Here is a 26,153-nt window from a genome sequence, read left to right as displayed (position 1 = left end):
TTAAAATATTGTGTTCTCTACTTTCACTTCAACATTGACAAATAATAACAACAACTTGAAGATAATATTTACATAATCCGACTAAACCGTAGATTTTTTGTTCAGAATTTCAGTTGATTCGTCAAAAAATGATGACAATGTCTGCCATAAAACCTCGTCATAAAATCTCGTAATCGCGTTATTAATGGAAGTATATTTAGACTGTTATTAGCTGCGAACATTTCTGTGAACTTTCAGTAATTTTATTTTATTTTAAACGATCATCGGTATTTAATATAAAATTGATTTGCATAAAGTTCCGACGAAGGCCAAATTTAGCTTAAGTTGAAACGTAATATATGATAATTATATTTTTAAAAACTTAATTATTAATCGAATGGTGTTCTTTTTTACCCCTTTGAGCAAAATTTGAAAATATACTTCAAATAGGTATTCTTTTAAGGTAGCCTTTTACGAAGACCCTTTAATGCAAAAATAATCCAGTAATTTAATTAATTATGTTGTCAAAAATTTCTCATTAAAAAAATCTTTTTTTTTTCATTTACTAATTCAATATCCGTCTTCTTCCAAACACAATTTTCTTTTTTATAAAATTGCTTTTCATTTGAACGGAAATTGGTATGAAAAAAAATATTGGATGAATACATTTTCATATGGTTACTTTTTAATTGATATTTATTATTAGTGTTTATGAGAGCAATGGAAACCAGATTAATTATTTCGATAAAATTTGATGTCTCTATCTCCATATGTTTATTCCAACTAGATACGATTTTAATTATTATAATCCCGCAAATCTACTTAAAGTCGTAGGAAGTTGGTTTTATCTAAACATCATTCTATTTTATACAGTTTGGAAATAGAGTTACTACTTTTTTTTGTGAGGAAACCGTAACTTTTAGGATGTGGTATACGATTAATTATTAAATACATGGTTAGACGACACTTAAAAATTCTACGTAATAAACCGTCAAGTAAAAGTATTACCTTGATTGCGTCCACGAACACTCAAGGATTGTCCTTGTGATTTATTATTACTCACGGCAAAAGCGAGTCGAATCAGAAACTGGATTCGTTTAATTATTATCGGTATTTCTAGAATGAGAATTTCCTCAGCTTTGAACTTTTTCTTGGAATATCGTCGCGCTAATTACATTTCCAATGATTTATTATTTAATATGTTGGATTACAAAGTTTAGAGTGATTTGAGTCCCTAAGCAGCATTCTAACTACCGATCCAACTTTCAGTTTTAAATTGTGCAGTGGAGAGCTATATCCAGTGTTTAATTGGCTCATTAGATGCCTTATTTTTAATTAATTGTTATTTTTGTGGCTAGTAATGATCTTCGGAAATATTTTGTTAATGAGCTCATTGAGGCCATTGCAAAAATTTGGAGGTAACATAATTAACTGAAACCCGATTACCCGATTTAAAGCTATTTTGACAATCGGCTTTAGTTAACTAGTCCTTAATTTTTTACTTATAATATCGTTAATGGTATACCTGCATATATCTATATACATGTGTCCATCTAGGTATATGCCATTGCAATGAACGACGACTAAATCACAGGAGGCCTTACGTTATAACTAGCCGTATGCATATGAATGATGCGTCGACCGATGAAGTCGCTTGCTATCAGGTCCCATGAAAATTCATCTAGGCGGAACATAGCTTTACATCGACATTTTCTACCGATTTACCCAGAGATCAAAGTTTCAATGGAAAATTGTGCAAATATAAATATTCTTTCGATTCTTTATTGCAAATAAATAGTTTATACTTTAATGATGAATAAAGTTTTCTTGAAGTTTAAGACTTATGTTTTCAGGTATACTGATGTTCTATATGATCTCAAATGTTCAATTTGTGAAATTATCAAATGTGATTTGTTTGAAATTGTGGTATAAAGTGAATTGTTCACGTAACAAGTGAAAGCGATATAGATCGAATTGCTGTAACCTTACAATATAAGCACCACATTTACCCGTATCACAACCAAGAAATAAATTTATAGCATTAATGATAAAATATATAAAAATTTTGATAAGGGTAGAGGTAAATTTAATACACCTTAAAGTGTACATTTTAAATATAAAGACAAAGGGACCGTTTAATGTAACAGTATTTTTTTTAAATATATGACATATTACTCTAATATTATTTTTTATTAGTAGACAATTATAACAAAAATACGAAATAGAAGTTAAAGAATTTCTTTAAATAAGAAAATAAATAAGTAATTTTCCATTATTTCTAACATCGATTCTATATTGCTAATTAAATTTAACTTTAACTATCAATTAATTCCAATTTTTAATAGGAATATAAAAACAATAATTGTGTTTGCAGGCAAACGAAAAAAAAACCGACTTCAATTATATCGACAAGTAATACAACGTAGGTAGACGAAAAATAGTCAAGTAAATACGTATTATCAAAGATGACTCCAAAAGTTGTAATCAGATCTCGATGAAATTTAAATATGATCACATGATAAACATCGGCTATCGGTTAAATTAAAAATCATCAAAATAGGTACACCCAGTAAAAAGTTGTGCAGATTTTTGAGAGTTTCCCTCGATTTCTCTGGGATCGCATCATCAGATCCTGGTTTCCGTATCATTGTACCACACCAGGGATATCACCTTTTCAACAAAAAAATTTCAAAAATATGTATGGATAATGTGTGGGTAAGAGTAAAAACTAAAAACTTCACTTGTGTTGATGCTGCTAATCTTACTTCATCTCTCTTTCTAGTTATTACAAAATATGCGGAAAACATACACATATCGAAGCATCGATATAAAGTTTATATTTGAACAACCTTGAAACTATGATCTCTGGGTAAGAAAGTAGAAATGTTCATAAAAAGTTATTTTCCGCTGAGCTGCATTTTTATGTCACTGTGTCACTGAATAGCAGGCGACCCCCATCGGTCAACACAATATTCATATGTATACAGAGAGTCCTAATGTAAACTCATCTGTGATTTAGATGAAGCTCATTGAAATGACATATTTTTGGTTCCCGGCAGTTCCCCTGACCTATCGTAGACTTATTAAACATATAAAGTTTCAATTGCCTTGCCTTTATACTTTTGATTCTCTGACTACTTAACTCATCAAAAATATTTGATTTATTATCTATTTTAGAAATTACAAGAACTGTTGTATTCGTATAGCGTGAAAGTGATTAATAACAGTGAATACGTATATTTTTAACCTTACGTCCATATGACAATAGTGTACCGGTAACTCTTGACTAAGGGGAAGATTTTGTGAAGTTAGGGCTGTAGAAATAGAACATCTAGAGTTAATTAAGCTTGGCAATATGATTTCGTTTTGGTAAGATTTTACATAATTTTTTTATTTATTTTAGTATATTGTGTATTTATAATGTAAAATTTAAAAGCTAGTTATCATTATTTAATGGGTTGTCATATAAATCATGTCTACATAAAATAATGGCAAGAAGGTAGCATCTCCCCATTAAATTGCTATGGTGATTTATACGCGTTTTTGCAAATTAAATAACATTAAATTTATTCAAGGACAAACAGAGAATACCAAAATATTTCTGATTGGTTTAAATATTTGTATATACATCAATTATTAAACGAACAACAATGACAAATGATGTGAATTCTCAATCACATTCGAAACACTCAACACGTGAGGCTCATTATACATATCATAAGCGCATTACACAAGGACACAGGTTGATCTGAATTCACGGGTTATGAGTTATGTGTCGAAAATACAAGTGTCGAGACTCGAGACATACCACATCTCAATTAATTAAAACTAGCTGACCCATGTTTAATTTCTTTTATACAAACGCTTTGTCCCATCATTTCGTACAGTTGAAAAAAAAACAATTATCCAATATGGTGCCGTCGTTCGAAAGCTTTTCGCGTATATGTATATGTATACTAGTTGACCCAGCCACGCGTTGCTGTGGCTCAGTAATTATAATTTATTAAAATATATGTAAATTCTATGTACAAATTCGCCATCTATAATTTAAAAATAGAAATACGGCGCCATCTATCGAATATCTGTGCAATTAGATACCAAACCGCTATCTATTAGGATTTTATAGAACTAACCGGTAAATACGCACTAAAGTCGTATAATAAACATTTTAATTTGCAATAAAAAATATCGAGATCAATAATTGAAATAAAAACTACCCTATCTCCCAAGTTGGACCAAATTACAGATGCTTATAAAATTTGATAACAATTGGTTCACTAGTTTTGGAGTTTATCGCTAACATACATCGTGACACGATATTTTTATTATATATATATATATATATATATATATATTGTAATTATTTTTAAATTATATACATAAATTTATATATTCTGTTGTTAAGCAAATATTTGAAGCGAAACAGAACTATATAAGGATTGTTGTAATTTTAAAATGTTTTAAAATATATGTGAATGTACTTTTTGTGCGCAGTGTAATGTCGTGTTTATGTTAAGACGTAATTTACCAACTGATGTTTTCTGTACTTCAGTCAACTGTATACGAAAGCAATCTGCTTGTAGCAGTTAATAATAAAACTTGTTACAATTGGCCTTATTTAGTCTTTTGAAAACGTTTGTACAATGGAAACTCATTGGTCAGCTTTTGTGGCACAAGAACGTTTCTATCGAGGGTTGTTGAAAATCTACAAGCCAAAAGCACAATGTAATGAAAACGGGCATATTATATAGAACTACTGTTGACCCAGGCGACTCTGTAGGGTCATGTTTTTTTTTTTCAACAATAAACCTGTTTGAAGTGAAACCTCTTTAGAATCGTTGTGATTTGAAATTCAATAAAACAAAAATGCGCCACAATAAAAAAACAAACACATGAATATATACGAAAAAATGAGGTAGAATATAAATAATATAATACACAGTATTTTTTATTCTCGGTGAAAAAAAATCTCTCATAGGCTACTTTTCAGAAGTTTCATTTCTGCCGGGTATAAATAACATGCACACCTTTTTTTGGTTATTTTCTTTTAAACAGTCCTTGTCCTCACAATCAATTTGTTCAATGTTAGTCGTTCGGTTTTATATAAGACAATAAATATATGTATAGGTAAGGCATGAGTAAATAGCAAATTTGTGTAAAAAAAATTTGCGATGTATTCTGTCTTTCTTTGATCTTTCGGGGTTAAGTGTCACCGCAGGTCCAAGCATTCACTGAACATATAGCGTCCAGCATATTTTCTTGTTATCTCTAACAGAAGTAGTTTTTACTTGTGCAAAGTATTAACGCCTCAGCCTGTAATATCCCACTACTGGGCATAGGCCTCTTTCCCCACGTAGGAGAAGGATCAGAGCTTAATCCACCACGCTGCTCCAGTGCGGGTTGGCATTAAGTATTAAGGGCTTAAAAATAAGTTTTGAAAAACGAGAAAATGTGAACGTTTACTTGTTTTTTTAAAAAAAAAAAAACGTAGTTTTGAAGTAAATTAAGTTAAGATGTTTTAGTTTTCCTCCCTACTAGATTTCTTTTACCACCTTAGGAGTTAAGTTGCATAGAATGATAAGAAATAATATTGCAGAACTTCAGAACTGCCTGTAGCGAAAGTAAATAAAAATATTTTGAAGTTACTAATATTTTTTCTATGACATTACAAAGTACTAGTTGATCATTGAGCTTTGTATCATTTACAATCTATATGCGTTTTTTATTTGAATTTAATTTGATGTATGTAACTTATCAAATTAAATTCAAATGTTTATTTGGAATCCAAGTATAAACATTAATATAGCAAACGGATGGAAGTTAGAAACCCGTTTCGTGGTACGTCAATATTCACATTGGGTACTGCTTGCATTTAAACGTTTGTTTAATCAATACAATATTATATATATTACCGTTTGTTATTTATACTCATTGTATTATTATATATTTTATAGTATATAAGTAATGCTTCGAAACCTGGGCTATCCTGGACTCTCTGCAGAGATGTCATATCGACTGGCGAAATATCGAGATACTGAAATGTATGTACGACGCGGCGACGATGACCGTTCATGTCCAGGACCAGAAAACAGGACCTATTTCCCTGCGGCGTGGGGTAAGACAGGGGGATGTAATATCACCGAAACTGTTTACCACTGCGCTGGAGGATGTCTTTAAGACCTTAGATTGGGGAGAACGAGGCATTAACGTCAACGCTGAATTCATCTCTCACCTTCGTTTCACCGACGATATTGTCATCTTTGCGGAGACGTTGGATGAGTTAGGCCACATGCTGGCCGGCCTAAACGAGTCCTCCCAGCGTGTCGGTCTCTGTATGAACTTGGACAAAACGCAAGTTATGTTTAACAACCAAGTCATACTGAGACCGGTATCGGTCGATGGTACCCTTCTCGAAGTTGTTCAGGATTATATTTACCTAGGCCATACTATCCAACTAGGCCGCAACAACTTCGAGAAGGAGGCCAACAGGAGGATTCGGTTGGGCTGGGCGGCGTTTGGCAGGCTTCATCGAGTCTTCACTTCGAAGATTCCGCAATGCTTGAAGACAAAAGTGTTCGAGCAATGCGTTCTGCCTGTGATAACATACGGAGCCGAGACGTGGACACTGACGAAGAGACTGCTCCACGAATTTAAAGTCGCTCAACGTGCAATGAAACAGGCTATGCTTGGGGTTTCTCTCAAAGATAGGATTAGAAATGAGACTATCCACGAGAGAACGAAAGTAACCGACATAGCCCACAGAATTAGCAAGCTGAAGTGGCAGTGGGCTGGTCATCTGTGTCGCAGGACCGATGGCCGTTGGAGTAGACGGGTCCTGGAGTGAAGACCGCGTCTTGGCAAATGCAGTGTGGGACGTCCTCCGGCCCGTTGGACCGACGATCTACGTAAGATTGCCAGTGTGGGCTGGATAAAGATTGCGGAAAATCGGGATGTCTGGCGCGAACTTGGGGAGGCCTATGTCCAGCAGTGGACTGCCACAGGCTGAAGTGATGAAGTGATGAAGTAATGCTTCAAATTTTCTATACAGTTTTTAAGTTTAGTAAGGTTATTTGTAAATATTAATATCACAGCTTTAGACTCATAAGAGATTTTTCTTTAGTTTTATTATTGATTAGGTCAACCTATATCATCTCACTGCATAGGCATAGGTCTTTTTTTTCCATATAGGAGAAAGATGGAAACTTAATCTAACACGCTGCTCCTTGGCGTGATAGATTTCCTTTTCTTAGTAGCGATATCTATAAGGTAATAACCAGAACCATAACCAGAACATAACAGAAGCTTTACGTATCCTCTTGGTCATGGTGTGAAAACCCACAAGAAACGTTACCAAAGGGGTCAATGCAAATAGCCACCCCGAGTGGGAATCGAACCCTTGGCCGCTGATTATATATTACAATACTTGAGTAACCACTCTAGTATAGTAATATATTGTTATAAGGTAGTAATATATAGGTATTACGTGAGGGAATTTCAAAAAGAAAAAGTAAATAATCGATCTGGAATCATGAGGATTTGAACCGGGGTCTTTACGGTCGATCGCGACCTGCCAATTTCCCAACTGAGCTATTAAAACTTTATTGACAAGTATGAAATGTATCTTCGTATTCTAACGATATTGTAGCCATTTTTTCATTACCTAAAAACAGGGATAAAACGACATTTTCCAAAAATGAATCCTAGCTAGATTTATTTATCTCCCCCGATATCCCCTGCATACTAAATTTCATGAAAATCATTGGAGCCGTTTCCGAGATTCAGATTATATATATTTATAGATACAAGAATTGCTCATATAATAGTATAAGATTTAAAACATTAAATTTTAAACGCTACCACTTAAAATTTCTGCGAATCTAGCACGATTTCAAAACCACTAACTTCTCTGTTAATATATTCTATCCGTTTAGTTATATCGGCTTAGATCGATCAATCACTTTGTTTCTACGTAAAATAGTAGATTAAATTACCTAGCTGAATCTGTACCATAGCCAAATCAAGGGCGTTCATTAACTTTGCTGCGTCACTCTTAATCAAAGATACTAAGTTTTGAAATATCCTTGGTAAAGTGAAATGATAGATGGAAAGAGAAAGTTGAATACAATAGATGCATGCTTTATTGGATAATAAAAGAAACATGTTACATAAACCTAATGTGCTAAAGAAAACCAAAATCAATCAATATCCCTTATTACTAAAACAGCGATTCCATACAATATGTATTAACTTCAAAAAGAACAAAAATTGGCATAGAGGTGTCATAAATATATGGCATAGTACACAAAATAAAGTCAACTAAAAACTTTTTAAATAACAAGCTTTTATTTTAAATGCGCTAAAAATAATAAAATAAGCTTTTCCTTTGAAACTTATACTATCAACATATAACGTCATTACATAATGTATATCATAAAAAAACTTGTCGCGAGATTCAAGTACTCGTATGTACTTAGTAGTTTCAAAGTTATAAAAGTTAAGATCAAGTTATAAAATTACTTGTTAATCTTCATAGGTATAAACATCATGTTTTATAATTATGTGTTACTAACCATTATTATATTTTTATTTTTGTAGTGTTTAAATTTATCTATATTTAACTTTGTTCAATGTATTTTAATTCTAAAAAAAATAACACCTGAACCCCGTTTCTAATTGAAAACTGACACAAACGTAACCCGTAAAGCCTTTTAAAAGTATCTGACCCTACGGTATGTACTATGTAGATATATCCTATTATATAAACCAAACTGATCATATCAAATATCAAACTAAGATAATCAAAATATACGCAGATTATTCAAATATGGTTATTGTACCTACAACATTATAATCATTCTATTATTAGTATTTTCGATTTCCAACAGGATATGTTAATGCGCCTTAGAAGTGCGACTCTAACATTTCTTCTGCAGACAACAATCTTATTTTTTATCACAAAAAAAAAAAAAAAAAAAAATTGTGCTAAAAATATTAAGCTAATTTAAGTTATTATTTTCGAAATTACTAATGACAATAAAGTACCAACACGTTCATTAATACTAAGGCCTAAATACAAAAAACAATAACGTATAGCAAGGTACCAATTATTAATTTGACTACTGTAATCCTTTTTTTTTATTAAATTGATTTTTTAATTTTATATATTTATAACATTTATATGCGATTGTAAATTTACTAGCATACATGTCACATTCAGCCTGCAACATCCCACCGCTAGCATAGGCTTCTTTCTCCATGTAGGAGAAGGATTAGAGTTTAATCCATCACGCTGCTCCACTGCGGGTTGGCGGATCTATTAGTAACGATCGCTATCAGATATCTGAATATTAATGATAACAATCGGGATTGACGGCTTAGGAAGGGAAGGCTTAGGCTTGGGAAGCCCACAAGGTCAGACATCAAAACCGTAAAGAACTATATATACAAATACAAAGATCCATCCCGAGCAGGAATCGAACCCTATATTTAATAACACACATTAATTTTTAATATAAATTAATTGAAATTTAATAATACTCTGTAGTGGTTATTCCTGTTGTATTTAAAAACATATTAAACAGAAAATTAAAAAAAAAAACTACGATAGACAAATGCTGCTCGTGACAACTGACAAATACACATCGTTCTACAAACGTCATCGCGACCACAATCCATGGAACCCAAAAAAATAAAAAAGTGGGTCGTGGTGTATATATGTATTTACTCGTACTTTTATTATAGAAAACAACAAAAAACAAAAAAAAAATACGAGTCAATCATGTGGCACGACACAAGACTAGAATTTACTCATTAAAATCTTTCTCCATAAATTTTATACAAATAATATTCAAGTTTTTTTTTTTAATTTCTAATTTTAAGAATAGATTATTTATGTTACAACTGTGATAAATGTAAAAAAAAAGAATTTAATATTTTTTTCATGACCTTGTATAGCAATTAACCTTTTTTAAAAACAATATACATAATAGTATATAGTATGTATAATAATCGATAAACGTCAAATTCTTAACGGTATAAGTAGGTATATATTGTTTATGTTGGTAGACAAGGCTGGTAAACTTTTTTGAAAAATATCGATATTTTTTTTAACTCAGTTCAGCACTGTCATCACTAGTTTTGAGATATAATTATTTTGTAGAAGGTACTTTAGGAACGGTAGCCATTAGAGTAGATAAAAGAGTCATTCTCTCTTAATATTTCGAGTTGACAATTCTCCACAATTCTGAGATCACATCAAGTATGACCACTTATATAGTTAAAGACTTATATAGTTTTAGATATCTAATACTATTAAACAAGCAATTCTTGTATATATATAATTTGAATCTCAGAAACAGCTCCAACGATCTACATGAAATTTAGTATACAGGGGATTTGGGGGGCGATAAAACGATATACCTAGAATTCATTTTTAGAAAATGTCAGTTTATCCCGGTTTTTAGGCAATGAAAAAATGGCTACAACATCGTTAGAATACGAAGGTAAATTTCGCAATTGTCAATAAACGTTTTAATACCTCAGGTGGGAAATCGGACGGTCGGGATCGACCGAGAAGACCACGGTTCAAATCCCCGTGTATCCATATCGATTATTTTTTTCCTTTTTTTAAATTGCACTCATGATGTTTTATTTAAATAACCAGTTCATATTTTTTATTATTATGTCGGTCAGAAACTAATTTACACAAAAGAAGACTGCTGAATCTTACAAAGTTCGAATATAACTTTAAATTGCACGTTTAATTTATAATATTTTGTTCCAGATTCTTCGCCGTACTTTATCCTTTGCGATTAGCAGTGGCGAGGAATCGTAGCAAGACAATGCTGATATTCGCTTGGCTAGTAGCGTTCCTGTGCAGCTTACCTCAGGTATATTGTTTTATTATTTTATACTCTATATTAATTATATTACTAGCTTTGCCCACGACTTTGTCCGCGTGGAATAGTGACATTGGACAGCATTTTTTAAAATTTTGATATGAAAAAAAAAAATTGTTCTTTCCTTTTATTTTATCTCGTTTGATTGAAAATTAGTTCTGAGTTCCGTTCTCATATTGTATTTTATTCTTTATTTATTTTTATTTAAAAATAAATAACGAACTTCCAAAATTTAACATTCTGACCTTTGTGCAAATAAAATTTATCTTTTGTGCTTACGATTGCTGGGCTTTTCAGAAACGATTCTATTCAACTTTTAATAAAATCTATCCGATGGATCAAAAAAGAAAGATTCTACATAAGATCGATTTAACCTGAAGAATGGAAGTCTGTATTTATTTGTTTTTATTTAAACAAGACCTTTGGCAGTTATTATGTTTTTGAAAAAAATAACAAAAAATAAAGATATAAAAAATATGTTCTTTTGCAGAAACTAATTAACCGACCATATTTTTTATGACTAAGGTGCATACAAGTGTAGGTAGGTACGTCCTTCCTTCATCATAACCATCATCATTTTAGCCTATCACAGTCCTCTGCTGGATACAGGCCTCCACAAGTTCACGCAAAAAATAGCGTCAACTCATGTGTTTTGCCCATAGTCACCACGCTCGGTAGGCGGGTTGGTGACCGCAGGGCTGGCTTTGTCGCACCGAAGACGCTGCTGCCCGTCTTCAGCCTGTGTATTTCAAAGCCAGCAGTCGGATGGTTATCCCGCCAACGGTCGGCTTTATAAGTTCCAAGGTGGTAGTGGAACTGTGTTATCCCTTAGTCGCCTCTTACCTATTACACCTAAGGTGGGCCTTAGGGTAAGTGATTACCGTAGCCTGGGGTCACCTGAAACAACAGAAACATCGCATTCACGTTGCTTACCCTGATCCTCCGCAAAAGCTCTGGCCACCTTACTCAACACATGGACAAAGCACTATTTGAGAACAGTATTATTAGCTACGATCTTTCGAGTACTAAGAATGAGGTGCTTCCGCAGATGGTCTGTACCACATCCTGGACAGGAAATTTCCTATTGTACGCTACCTAAATGGTATAATTGAACCAGTTTGAATAACGTTACCACCACGTTTTTAAGCGTTAATCACAAAAAAAGCTTTGCTATCCGTTTCAGAGTTCTAAAGAAAAAATAAATTTCGAAAAATAATAATTAAATGTTGTAAAATCGACTATTTCAGCTTCAAATAAATCCTATTGTTTATATATATATAATCTTGTGAACATTATTGAACAATATTATACTTAAGAAATTTAATATAAACTTTACATAATTCTTTTAGTAATCTATTTTTTACAGACATCAGAATATTCGTAAGAAGTAAATTGGTTTTCAAACTTTAATTCATGTAAATAGTTAGCGTAATGGTTTTTATTATTTAAAAAAAAAACTAATGGTCGCCCGCGACTTCTATTACTTAGAATTTTAGTATCTCTAATATAATATTCGCACCTCTATCATTACGTATTGTCACCAAACATTATCTTATACAACTCTAAACGATAATATGAAATAAATAAAGACAAACAATATTGTTCATTTACTTAATATTACATAATATAATTAAAACTAGTCAGTAGTAGCATTCGTAAAGCCATGTGTTTATCCTACAGTGACAATTGCGTATATCTAAGAGAGTAGTTAAGTGTCAAAACTTAGGATATGCGGGGGCACTGAGAACAAATCACACATAACTGTGGCTTTTTTCTTGGTCCGCGGTGTATTATTATTATTATTTATTAACTAAGTATAATGCTACTCATTGTTATATGCTATGTTTTTGTTGTTATCATTTTGTATAATTTCTGTTATAGGGAAGGTTAATCACTAAGTGATTAAACTCCGATTAAATAAAAGCTTAAATAATTGTGTTTGCTCGCAAACGAAAAAAAAAACCGACTTTAATTACATGGACGAGTAATACAACGTAGATCGACGAAAAAATAGTCAAGTAACTACGCGTTATCAAAGATTACTCAAAAAGTAGACATGACAAACATCAGCTTTCGATTAAATTAAAAATTATTAAAATCGGTACACCCGGTAATAAGTTATTGCGAATTTTCAAGAGTTTCCCTCGATTTCTCTGGGATACCATCATCAGATCCTGGTTTCCTTATCATGGTACTAAAATAGGGATATCTACTTTTCAAAAAAAAGAATTATCAAAATCGGTACATCCAGTAGAAAGTTATGCGGTATAATACAACGCAGGTCGACGAAAAAAGCGTCAAATAAAAACGCATTATTAGATATAACTCGAAAAGTAGTTGTTAGATCTCAAATAAATTTAAATGGGACCAATTGACACACACCACCTTGCGATTAAAAAAAAATTGTCGAAATCGGTCCACACGGTCAAAAGTTCTGATGTAACATACATTAAACAAAAAAAAAAAAAATACAGTCGAATTGAGAGCCTCCTCCTTTTTTGGAAGTCGGTTAAAAAAAAAGTGACTATCGCATCGCAAATCGCGATTTTAATACAGACTGCTCTGAATAAGTTTTTACTCGTATTGAAACTCGTAGAACTTTTATTTTTATTATTTTTAATTTCAATAAGTTCTTTGAATTGTCTCTTGAATACTGAACAACTTTATATGTTATCATTTTTGAAGGGATGCTTTATATCCAATAAATTCTGTCTTTTAATAAAAAAAATAAAAACAGTTTATATTTTAAAGACAAAACGTAAACTTATTTTCATGCTTCTTGTTCATAAAGTGTTAAAAGACAAAAGAGGTGCACATAAACGTTTAAAATCACGTAAAGGTAGCGTACAAAGTGTGATGTTATAATTAAAAATAAATTCTACGATAACGATGTGACATATTCACACGTATACGAACTTTTTATAAAATAATAATTTGATTATTATTTTAATTATTATTTTGATATGATTGATTATTTTGATATGGTTTGATTATTATTTTAATATTTTTATATTAAAATAATAATCAAACCTCATTTTATGTTTTTTATAAAAATATTTTTTGATAGATGTCAAGAATTTATATTTTAGATTCTATGTTATAATTTATATTTACAGTCTATTGATTCGATTCTATATTTTGCTACGTAAACTCTAGAACCTTTAAGAAAAAGTCGGTGGAGATTTATAATTTTATATTAAGATTTTATAATTTCATCATTTGTTAAATAGTTTATTCGCTAAATATAAAGAAAAAAAAGTTGCGAAAAAATAAAGGGGTATAGCCAGCATAGCAAAGTATACAATAGGTATACAATTGACAGAAATATTACATACGTGCAAGTTTCATACAATACGATGTAATACAATATATTATATTATATGTTATGTTAGTGCTTTAAAATATACGCTTCAGCCTGTAATATCCCACTACTGGGCATAGGTCTCTTTCCCCATGTAGGAGAAGGATCAGAACTCAATCCACCACGCTGCTCCAAGCGGGTTGGCGGATATATTCCCTACTATGAGTAACGATCGCTATCAGGTGTTCATAATAACAACCGGGACCGACGGCTTAACGTGCTCTCCGAGGCACGGTGAGGAGACCCACAAGGACTGCACAAACACCCAGACCACGGCAAACACCTTTATGGCCAATGCAAATGTTTGTCATGTGCGGGGATCGAACCCACAACCGCCAGCGCAACAGGCACAATCCATAGCTGTGGCCGTTGCGCCAACGCGGTGGCTCTAAAATATAATAATTACTAAAAATTTTCTTCTTGTAAGTCACATAGACTCATTGACATACGTAAATAAAATACTGATTTGTTTATTTATTGATCAAATTCACAATGTACCTGTGCCTGCGACGTCGTCCACGTGGAATTTAACGAAAAAGTTATTGTTCAGTTCTCAGTTATAAAACAAGAGAAAAAAAAAACAGACAAACGGCCAGACAGACAGACAACAATTGTAAATAATATTATTTTGGTATATGTACCGTGTAATACGTCTATATGCATTAAGTAAAAAGCGGTTATTTTAGTATTAGAGACAGACACTTTTATTTATTTCCATATATATATTGTTTGCAAGCACATAACAAGTTCCAATAACCGTCACCCGTCACGTGTTACCGTAGTATTTGTCAACTCTAAACCGGTTGTACACCAGAAGATCTAAGTATAAGTCATTACTACAGGTACTATAGGTACTTCATATGTATTATTTTTGCTTGTGATCTTCTGTAAGCTTGTTCTTCTGTAGGGTGTTTCCCTGGACGGGCTACTCTAGATTTTGGGTAAGATATATTATTTTCTGTTGTGCTATGCTTCGTGAAATGTTAATGTATGCGTATAAGAAAAGATATTAGAAAAATTAAATAAAATTACTTAGGTTTAAACATTTTGAATATCATATCAAAAATTGACCGCTCCAGCGGGGTTCGAACCCGCGTCTCCGACTTACCGTGTCGGCGCTCTAGCCAATTAAGCTATGGAACGATGCACCCGCTCGAGCGAAATTTTCGATATGATAATTTTTAATTTTCGGTTTAAGCGAACCGTGGCGCCGTCTATAGTGAGCTCTTTACAGAAACCCGTAACTATTCAAAGTTTCATATTACAATGAAAATCTTTGACAGGAGACGACACCGTGCTATTTTTAATATCTAAGATTTTTATTTTTGTGTTACCCACATTAGGAATTCTAAACATTTTGAATATCATATCAAAAATTGACCGCTCCAGCGGGGTTCGAACCCGCGTCTCCGACTTACCGTGTCGGCGCTCTAGCCAATTAAGCTATGGAACGATGCACCCGCTCGAGCGAAATTTTCGATATGATAATTTTTAATTTTCGGTTTAAGCGAAAGCGGAGTAGAACTTTGTTATCCTTTAGTCGCCTCTTACGACTCCCACGGGAAGAGAGGAGGTGGCTATATTCCTTACTGCCGTAATTACAAAGCGATTTTTTGGTAATATATGATAATTGTGTTTGTTCGCAAACTAAAAAAAACCGACTTCAATCACTTCGACAAGGAATACAACGTAAGTAGACGAAAAATAGTTATCGCGGTAATCGCTTATCATCAGGAGGATCGCAGGCTTGTTTTATACCATTAGGTATTAAAAAGAACACAAACAGACAAAAAATACACGTATATTTTTTGGTTTACGTTTAGTTATGAATGTGCTGCGAAATATTCATTAAGTAAAAAAAAGATTCAACCGATTTTGTTCGTAACTAACACAAACCATATGGGTTTGGCATAAAAATTTCAATTTGATTTTGAAATAAAGAAGGTGGATTATTGAAATCATATCAACGCCTTTTGTTGTGGGTACGGTTCAGTTACCTAAATATTTACAATAAAGATATTAATGATAAGTAACTCAGAAAAAAAAAATCTTATTCAATTTAATACATATTATTTAAGAATATTAATACAAATGATTTAATTAACTAACAAATGCTAAAAACAATGACTCTAATGATATACAGTTGTGATTTGCTTTTAAAACTTTTAAGTGTATTAGTGTGCGGTTTGCAGGATTATTAAGACTGTTTCTCGGGACAATTTGTATGTATAGCACATTCAAAACCATGACCAAAATTCAAAAGCCAGACTAACTTCGCGTAACAAATGTGGTGGAATGAGTTTACCACTTTGTGATACATCAAAACAGTAATCCTTGAAGCAGTATTACTAGGAATGTAATATTTTTTTCGAAGAGAAATAACTAGATAACCTGGCGAACATGGCAGTGTCTTTTTTTTTTTGTAAATACATAGATTTTTTTAAATTAAATTTAAAAGATTACTTCAATTTATTTAATACCAACTGCAGTCGTTTGGTAATTATGTTAGTATATTAATTTCGGCATTTATATTTTTGTGCTATGTATTATTGTTTTGACAAACCGATTTATAGCAGTATTTTACTATTAAAACTAATTATTTTTTTGGTTTACTATAAGAAGGTTTAGGCAATATATTTTCAATGATGAAATAAATTTAATTAACAGAGTTAATATAGTTGCGAGCAGCAGTGTAATAAATAATTTTCCAATTAAAACTTATTGTAAACAATATCAGTGAACGCAGGATTAACTTTCATGTTGTAAATCTCTAAATTATTTTATGCATTAAACAGCTTTAAAATACGTTAAATTTTAATTTACATTAAAAACCTGTTTTATGCTGTATTTGTCTACAATTAGGAGAGTACTTTAAGCGTTTTATTATTATTTATTTTTATAAAAGTGTAGTGTACTTCAATAAATAATTGAGATAGAAAACTAAAAATATCTCAAAGGTCAGTTCCCTAGTAGTTATATATGTATACAGCAAAAATAAAAAAATATATATATACTATTTTAATTACGTATTAATAAGATCGGATTTTGTATTTACTTAACGCGATTTAGTTCAAAATTTAATTTTTAATAAAGGCAATAAAGGTAATACAGCAGATAACAGCTAAGTTACGTATCAAAATGAAAAATGAAGAACCATGTAAGAAATTTGTGTCCGAAGATTATGATGATGATGGTGTTTTTAATAATAAGTAATAATCAATAAGCTTAACGATAAAAAAAGAAATGCTTAAGATTCCCACAAGGATAGATCAGAATTATGAAAAAGATGAAGCGTCATTTAATTTTCGAACAACAAAGAATTTGAAAAATTAGAATCTCGCTAAGGATATTATTTACATATTTTAATAATGCAAATTTAAATGAAACCTTTTACAAGCCGCAAGGAAGCGGCAAGAATAGGTTACTAATCTCTGGTAAAAATATTTGACGCAAATCTTTGAAATGAATTATATATTAAATCGTTGACTTCTTCATATATAAAAATAATTTTCCGGTGTTCGATCTTTTGGATACAGATATCAAAGTAAGGTTGTTTTGCAATTCACTTAATAGATTTAATAAGTACTTGAATCATAATTTTATAACTGCTTAGTTTTGCTATAAAAAGTTTTCAGCAGTCAACCTGCTACGTCATATTCTAAAATTTCTTATTATTATATATTGAGTTGTTTTAAAAGGTCGCTAAGCTAGGTCTATTCAACAAACACTTATAAGGTAATGTTTTAGGATAAAGCAAAATAACTTTTATATTTCTTGTTTTAGGCTCTAGTTTTTCGCGTCATGCATCATCCAACGGTCCCGGATTTCCAGCAGTGCGTATCCTTCGATGCCTTCTCGAATCAACATCAAGAACTGGCGTACAACGTGATGTGCTTATTCGCTATGTACTTCTTTCCTTTAATAGTCATAACTTTTTGCTACGTGTGTATCTTTTGTGAAATACATACAAACTCTAAGGAAATTTCAGGTGAGTGTAACTATGTAATAATTTGTCAGTATATTTATTTATTTAAACAGTTTTGTACACTACAAATACATCATTAGACAAAGTTTTAAGATTGGTATAGTAATATGGACGTATAGTTAATTAGCCATTTCTTCCAGAAAATCAAACTATTAAAATATTAATAAAGTACCGATTACGTAAAATACTACATTAAAAGCACGGTTTCGCTCCCGTTGCTAGTAGTTATTAAAAAATAGGAACAGGAGCCAAACGAAAAAACATATAAGGCGTTACACGACATTTAATAATTACCACCGTCTTCAATAAACATGCCATATATCGTCTAAATCTTCGTCACGGATGCGATCCCTGCACATGAAATAGATTTGTATGCTTCATACAGATTTTGTCTTGATAATGTGGCGCTGCTCTAAATCCAATGTGGCACTCTAAGTTTTTACATATGTATGTTTTCTTACATTACGGGTATCAAATGAAACGGTTTGATGAGAATACCAAACTCAGAAACCTATTCAGCGATAACTAAAAAGTAAAAAATGAATGAAAAAAAAACAAGCTTTTATTTTAAATGCGTTAAAAGATTAAAATAAACTTTTCCTTTAAAACTTTTACTATCAACATATCCTCTCCTCTCTTGTCGGTCCCTCATGTCTGAGGATCTTGGTCAGCTCCAGGTTTACATCTGGAGCGGGTGATTTGCCTCCACCGGTCTCTGTCCATGGCGTCTCTTACGACCGTGTCAAACTCTGTGGTGTCTATCAACATATACCTACGTCATTACTTGTCCATTATTTAAAAGCTTGACGAAAAATTTACAGATGTACATAAATTCGTTAATTAAATAAGTTAATCTAATTGATTTAATTTTTATAATTTTCAAACTGAGTAAATAAAGTACTGGATTATCGCGACTTTCTCCACTTTTCTTCGATTTTATGTCATATACATTGTGTAATGACGTTTTGTGTTGATAACGCTAACGCATTTAAAATAAAAGCTTGTTTTTTAAACGTTGTTTTCTTTAATTTATTTATGTTCGTTATTACCAGGGCAACGTTTGTATAAAAGAAATTTAAAAATAAGATTAATTTATTCTCAATAAAATGGCGGTACGAAATACACCGGATAAGTTAGTTGGATGTATTTGACGATAGCTGTCAACGCTTACTTCTAGACACTTGCTCTTAGTATTTTGGGGAATAGTTTTTCATAGATATATTATATATATTTGTGTATGTATATGTATGTGTATATATATGTGTATACATATATGTGTATGTATATGAGTATATCTGTATGTATGTGTATGTATGTATATCTTCATTTGTATGTTACATAACATTTTTGCGCCCCATCCCACACTCCTTATTTAGTCCTCTGCCCAAAGGTTGCCTGGAGGAGATTTGTGTGCGAAAGTGTATATAAATAAATAAATAAATAGATTTTACATACTTTTAGGTATATATATCTATGGCGATATAAATAGACATCACCACTCATTAATACGTTCTCTCTCTCTACGTTCAAGTATCTATGGAAACATCTTTAACGATTCATGACAATTGATTCAGACGTCCCTTGTATATATATATAAATATAAATGGTTATCAATATATATATGTATATACCTGTGTAATTTTTTATTCATGAATTACTTTAAGAAGTTATGGATGGAATTAATTTTAATTGGATATGATACACATAGAAATTAATCCCATTGAGATTAAATCGTGTCGCCTCGACAAGTTATTTTAATGGCCTTCATAAATTATATGATATATATATATATATATATATATTATATATTTCGTTTATTTCATAGAAAAAAAATACGGCAGTCACACTTTTTAAACGATTTAAAAAGCATTAATGCGTACCTACTTAGTTGACTCATGTGGGATTCCCCGCTGGCCAGGATTGAGTGACTGTCGGCAAGCCAGAAAATCCATTAAAACTATGTGATTAAAAATAAAACAATCATAAAAGCTATGTCATTGCTCTCAAATACAAAATTTTCAGTCTATTTCCAATTCTATGTACAATTTTATAATTTTTTCGTTCCGTAAGAACATTTTGAAACAAAATTTAACTGAAATTGTTATTTAGTTTTTTTTTCATGTTGTATGTGTTTTTTTGCACACCAACTATATGCTTAAAAAAAATTAGTTTATAAAAAATGAAACACTTTTAAAAATGCTTTTAACAAATTCCACTTTTAACAACATTTTCTTATAAAATATGTATTTTCATAAAATTTAATTTCATATCGTTGTATCCTCTAGCTTGACAAAACAAATCTCGTATTGCGAATTGCACGTAAAGCGAAAACAAAAAATTAATAATTAGTCTAAACAAAGAGTTTAGTTACCTACAATTCAGTCTGAAAACATCGCAGACATCCTAATTGTACCATGAACAAATCTTTTGTAATCTCAATTGAAACAATAAAAGTGAGAAATAGTTAAAGAAAAGAAACAAAATATATATTCATTATTAAATATATCTACATTTTTAACGTAACACGTGGTTCAATAAGTCCCGAGACTAAGTACTAAAAAAAGGTCTTTTTTATAAAATTAATTTTTATTCATCAACATAGTCTCCTCCAAGAGCGATACAGTCCCTCCAACGCTTTTCTAACTTTTCTATCCCATGTGTGTAGAACGATTTGTCTTTGGCTTCAAAATAAGCCTCCGTTGCTGTGATAACTTCACTATTTGAGTCAAATTTCTTACCCTTAAGCATTTTTTTGAGGTCTGCAAACAGCCAGTAATCGCTGGGGGCCAAGTCTGGCGAATAAGGGGGATGAGGAAGCAATTCGAAGCCCAATTCGTTAATTTTGGCCATCGTTCTCACGGACTTGTGACAAGGCGCGTTGTCCTGGTGAAATACCACTTTCTTTTTGTTCATGTGAGGCCGTTTATCCACAATTTCGTACTTCAATCGCTCCAATAAGCACATGTAATAGTCGCTATTTATATTTTGCCCCTTTTCAAGGTAGTCGATGAAAAGTATTCCATGCGCATCCCAAAATATAGACGCCATAACCTTACCGGCCGATTTCTGAGTCTTTGGACGCTTCGGGCGGCTTTCACCAGCCACTCTCCACTCCGCTGCCTGCCGATTGGATTCCAGAGTGATATGGTATATCCAGGTTTCATCCATTGTTACATACCGACTTAAAAAAACCTTTTTATTATGATTCATCAGCGCCAAACATCGCTCTGAATCATTGATACGTTGTTCCTTTTGATTAGTTGTAAGCAAACGCGGCACCCACTTAGAAAAAAGCTTTTTCATGGCCAAATTTTTATGTAAAATAGTGAAAACACTACCAGCTGAAATCTTCACTATCTCGGCTATCTCTCGCACTTTTACCTTCCGATCTTCCAATACGATTTTGAGGACTTGGTTAATATTTTGTTGAGTCACTGCTTCATTTGGACGACCTGAGCGTTCCCCATCATTGGTGTCCATGCGACCGCGTTTGAAGTCGGCATACCACCGACAAATGGTTGCTTTAGAGGGAGCTGATCCTGCATAACATTTTATAAGCCATTGCTGTGCTTCAACGGTATTTTTTCCCATTAAAAAACAATGTTTTATCAACACGCGAAACTCGTTTTTTTCCATTGTATCGAAATTACAACCGTAGCGTCACTTAAATGTTTCAAAATCAATAATTTTATTGTTCCATTTTTAAAAATTTGACACATATTCTTGTATTGATAGCCAGTACTTTTTAAAAATCAAAAGAGTTTTTAATATATGCGCCATTTCCAGGTTAGTCTCGGGACTTATTGAACGATCTAGTATGTCATCTTTAGAATTATATATGTAGACTAGTGTTAACTGATAAAGGAAAAAAATCGATGAAATAATTTACGATTAAAAGACGGTTTATGGGGAACAAACTTACCGTCTTAATTTATTTATTTTGTCAATAAATTAACGTTGTCTGGACGCGATTTCATTAGGCAACCTATCAGATATATGCATGCATTGCTTGCATATGTACTGAATCATTTTCATTAAGCACATGAAGGTGTATATTTTTATGTCAGATCTTAGGCCAACTATCTTCTAAATGAATAAAAATGAATCGCTCAAACAAACAAACAAACTCTTCAGCTTTACAATATTAGTTTACATAAAATGTATCTTTTGTATAATTTATATCTGTATAGTGTTTGTTAAAATACGAGAGTAAAGACGTCGAAAACAGCTAGTATCGCGTAAAATTTCTATTTAGTAATTTAAACTATGTTAACATAATTACCGTAAATTGTTAACTACTTAAACTTCACGAGTAAAAGTGTGAATTTAATGTAGTGAACGGGAAAGTTTGTGAAGATGGATGGGTAAATATTATATTATATAATTTGTCACACTTTAAAACTACTGAATATTTTCCAATGAAACTTGACGTATGTACAGTTGGAAATTGTGAATAATATTCGTTGCATTATCACTATTATTATAATAGTACTTACAAAAAGTACAGAAGTATCTTTTTCTTTATATCACCGTGGTGGCAAACAAGTGAACTTTTCTCCTGATGGTATACGGTTAGCCTATGAACGTTTTTGGAAGGTACCAGGAGCATTGCAATCACGATGTGAAGCCTACATCCTCTGTCAAATACTAACCGATATTAGTATTACTTTACTGTTATTGCCTGTAAGATAGAGGCACTTCTCTGGTGCTCCAAATTTTGAGCTAGGTTTTCCTTGCTATTCAATGTCATAGGATATACGCATCAAACATCATTGAACTTAATTTAAATTCATGTGAATCTGAATTCCAATTATTCATCAACTTCATAAGATATTTGTACTAAGCATAATTTAATTTAATTTTAATAGGTAAATCCGTATCAAATGGAACAGGCCGAATACAGCTGAGGAGGTCAGATCAGCGGCCACTTGTTCGCGCCAGGCGTCGTACGCTCCGTATGACCGTCACTATTGTCAGTGTGTTCGCTTGTTGTTGGCTTCCATATGCTACTATGACTTTGTGGTAAGTTTATTTTGTATATTATTCTATTTTACAGGCCTTGCCGTGCATGAACACTTTGAAATTTCCGATACTTCGATGACGTTTAGGACTCTATAGTCACCCGTAGGCGTCAAGTAAGTCCCGTATAGTAAATGTTCATTTTGAATGTTCACTTAGTAAAGGTCAAGCTCGTTCTGAAATACTGACACACACATTGTGTTATTAAAAAAATTAGAGATTTTTAAGATAAACTGCTTTTTATTAAGTATAATAAAGTCGTTTTTGGTTCAGATTTTTTAATAACTTTGTCAAATAAGTGTACTAAAAAGTAGTGAAACATAACATTTTTAATTTTTTAAATAAAGTCAAGATACTAAAATTAATAATAGGTTTTACTATCTGTGCAAAATAGTTTAACAAATGGGACAAAAGACAACGTGCTGATTACCTCTTTTATTACACACACTATATATGCATTACATTTCGTATTCATGCTGGCGATTCTGATTTAAAAGAACTAATTTTAAAAGAACCCTGTAAAAGAGCGTTTGTCCTCGGAATATGATATTGAACATATGAAAATCACGTTGCGATATCATCACAAAAAAAAATGTTTTTGCTCAAAAAAGAAAAAAAAGACTGACTTCAAACTAGTGACGTGGAAAAAGTAACGTAGAAACTGTCTGTGTATTAGAAATATCGTATATTTCAAATGAAAAGATGTCTTTTTTATATAGTTTTCTAACAGACTTCAAAAAAGAGGAGGTTCTCAATTGGACTGTAATTTTTATGTATTTTAACTCGAATTTTAATTTTGTGTACCGATTTTGAAGATTCTTATAATATTTTAATCGAAAGGTGATGCTTGTCATTTAGTCTTATTTAAATTTGATCGAGAAGATGACTACTATTTGCGTAATATTTGATAACGGCCATTTACTTTGGAGCCATGGTCTTTAAAGAAGAAGAAGAAGACCATTTACTTGTCAATTTTTTCGTCTACTTACGTTGTATTAGTTGTATATCTAATTGAAGTCAGTTTTTTTTCGTTTGCGAGCAAACTCAAATATAAATTTTTTTTCTAGTAAATTTCCAAATTTTTCCGGAGAACCAATGCGGAATTGTGAACAAACGAAAACTAGTTGTTAAACTTTGTTTGGCAGCAGAGAAATTTCAATCTTTATCGACGTTTTGCAAAAAGAATACCCGAGTGCAATTGCAGTGCCATGTTTCTTTGACAGTGGGCTTGTCAATCACTATTTTCAATTTTCAAGCGACTTCGAAAAAAAAGAGAGGAAGTTCATTTGACTATTTTTATATATAACTTTTTACTGGGTGCACCGATTTAGATGATTCTTTTTTTAATCGAAAGCTAACACTTGTCACACAGTTTCATTAAAATTGTATTTAGATTTGCTGTGTACTTTATAAGTTATATTTAATAACACGTATCTAATTGGTTATTTTTTCGAATACCTACGCTGTATTACTAGAAGATAAAAATTGAAAGCGGATTTTTTCGTTTGCGAGCTAATAATTATTCATTATTAAAATCACCACCTTGGAACTTGAAAAACCGACCGATGGCGGAATAACCATCCAACTGCTGGCTTTGAAATACACAGGCCGAAGACGGGCAGCAGCGTCTTCGGTGCGACAAAGCCAGCCTTGCGGTCACCAACCCGCCCGGCGCGGGCGTGGTGACTATGGTCAAAATACATGAGTTTACGCCATTTTTGGCGCGAACTTGTGGAGGCCCATGTCCATTAAGATTTGATGCGGAATCGGAACATTTGGGGCTTTTAATTGACTTGGTAATATGTTTTCTGCCATTGATACCGAAGAGAAAATTAGCTCGAACGCTTTTTAACTTCCAAGTATAAGATTTTTTATTTATAAATTTTTTTATTTGTATCACTTTGATGCGTCAAAAGTAATTATTTATTTATTTATTTTTATATTTATTTATTTATTTCCGTATTTACACAACATGTTCAAGTAACAAGTAACAAAAAAGTAACAAATAAGTTTCTAGGTGTAATTTGAAAGTAATTACTATTATGATCTCTACTTCTCCTAGCTAGTTAGCTGAGCTATCTGTAATATGGAGAAAGTGATTTAGATATTAAATAAGAGAGGATTAGTAATTACTGTCTGAACGCCATAAACAAAACAAATTAACCCCAGTTTGCTTGCTTGAGATGCTTGGTAGTCGGCTTTTGTAGAGTTTTATTGTCAACATATCGATATCGATAGATAAATGATAAAACTAAATTAAAATTGTCGAAAGTACGAAGTACTTTGTACTAATAGTTCAAAACTGTACTTTGTGAGTCCTAAATTCAGCGTAACACAAATTGAAATAATTAGTTTGTGTGGGTTGAATAAAATAATTGTGTAACAGCCACAGCAATTTAACGTTTTCGTAAAATTACGTAAGAATCGGTTCCCTATAAGTGGTTAAAAAATTATCGCTATATTCGAACCTAAGTTATATTAAATACGAGGTTGAGATAAAACATAATGTTTTGTTTGTAACGTGAGATTTCAAGTCAACTCATTAAATGTCCACGAGTTTGTTTACAAAAACATATAAAAAAATAGGATGGAAATTTGAATTAGCAGAAATTTTTTCTGAGAATGCTGAATATATCTGTCTAAAAGTGAACTCCAAGAGTCAAAGTCCTGTTCTAACGTGGATCAGAAGGGAGAGGTAGAAGTAATTTGAGTTAAGTACCCTCTGTATCTTTAACGCATGAGCGTTAAAGATACAGAGGGTTTGTGAGACAGTAATTCGTTTTTACTTGTGTGCTTAACTTGTATTAACCAAAGGGTGACAAAAACGGATTTTTTTATTTAGTATTCAAATACTAAATAAAAAAATCCGTTTTTGTCACCCTTCTACTTCTACTTCGTCTACTACGTCATA

The 26,153-nt window shown here is 32.0% G+C and overlaps 1 protein-coding gene across 1 annotated transcript in view; it reads left to right on the top strand.

The window, feature by feature from the left end:
- The window catches only part of LOC123658905 (adipokinetic hormone/corazonin-related peptide receptor variant I-like), a 52,194-nt gene that overhangs the window by 17,217 nt on the left and 8,824 nt on the right, over positions 1-26,153 (top strand). Inside the window, exons 3-5 of the mRNA XM_045594196.1 lie at positions 10,763-10,868; positions 18,022-18,226; positions 23,092-23,245. Of these exons, the coding sequence (XP_045450152.1) occupies positions 10,763-10,868; positions 18,022-18,226; positions 23,092-23,245 (465 nt within the window). The remainder of the gene's footprint in view (positions 1-10,762; positions 10,869-18,021; positions 18,227-23,091; positions 23,246-26,153) is intronic.

The sequence above is a fragment of the Melitaea cinxia genome, chromosome 13 (assembly GCF_905220565.1).
Source record: "Melitaea cinxia chromosome 13, ilMelCinx1.1, whole genome shotgun sequence".
Classification (NCBI taxonomy): Eukaryota; Metazoa; Arthropoda; class Insecta; order Lepidoptera; family Nymphalidae; genus Melitaea; species Melitaea cinxia.
Note: the sequence above shows the minus strand (reverse complement) of the source record. Positions and strands in the feature narration are given on the sequence as shown.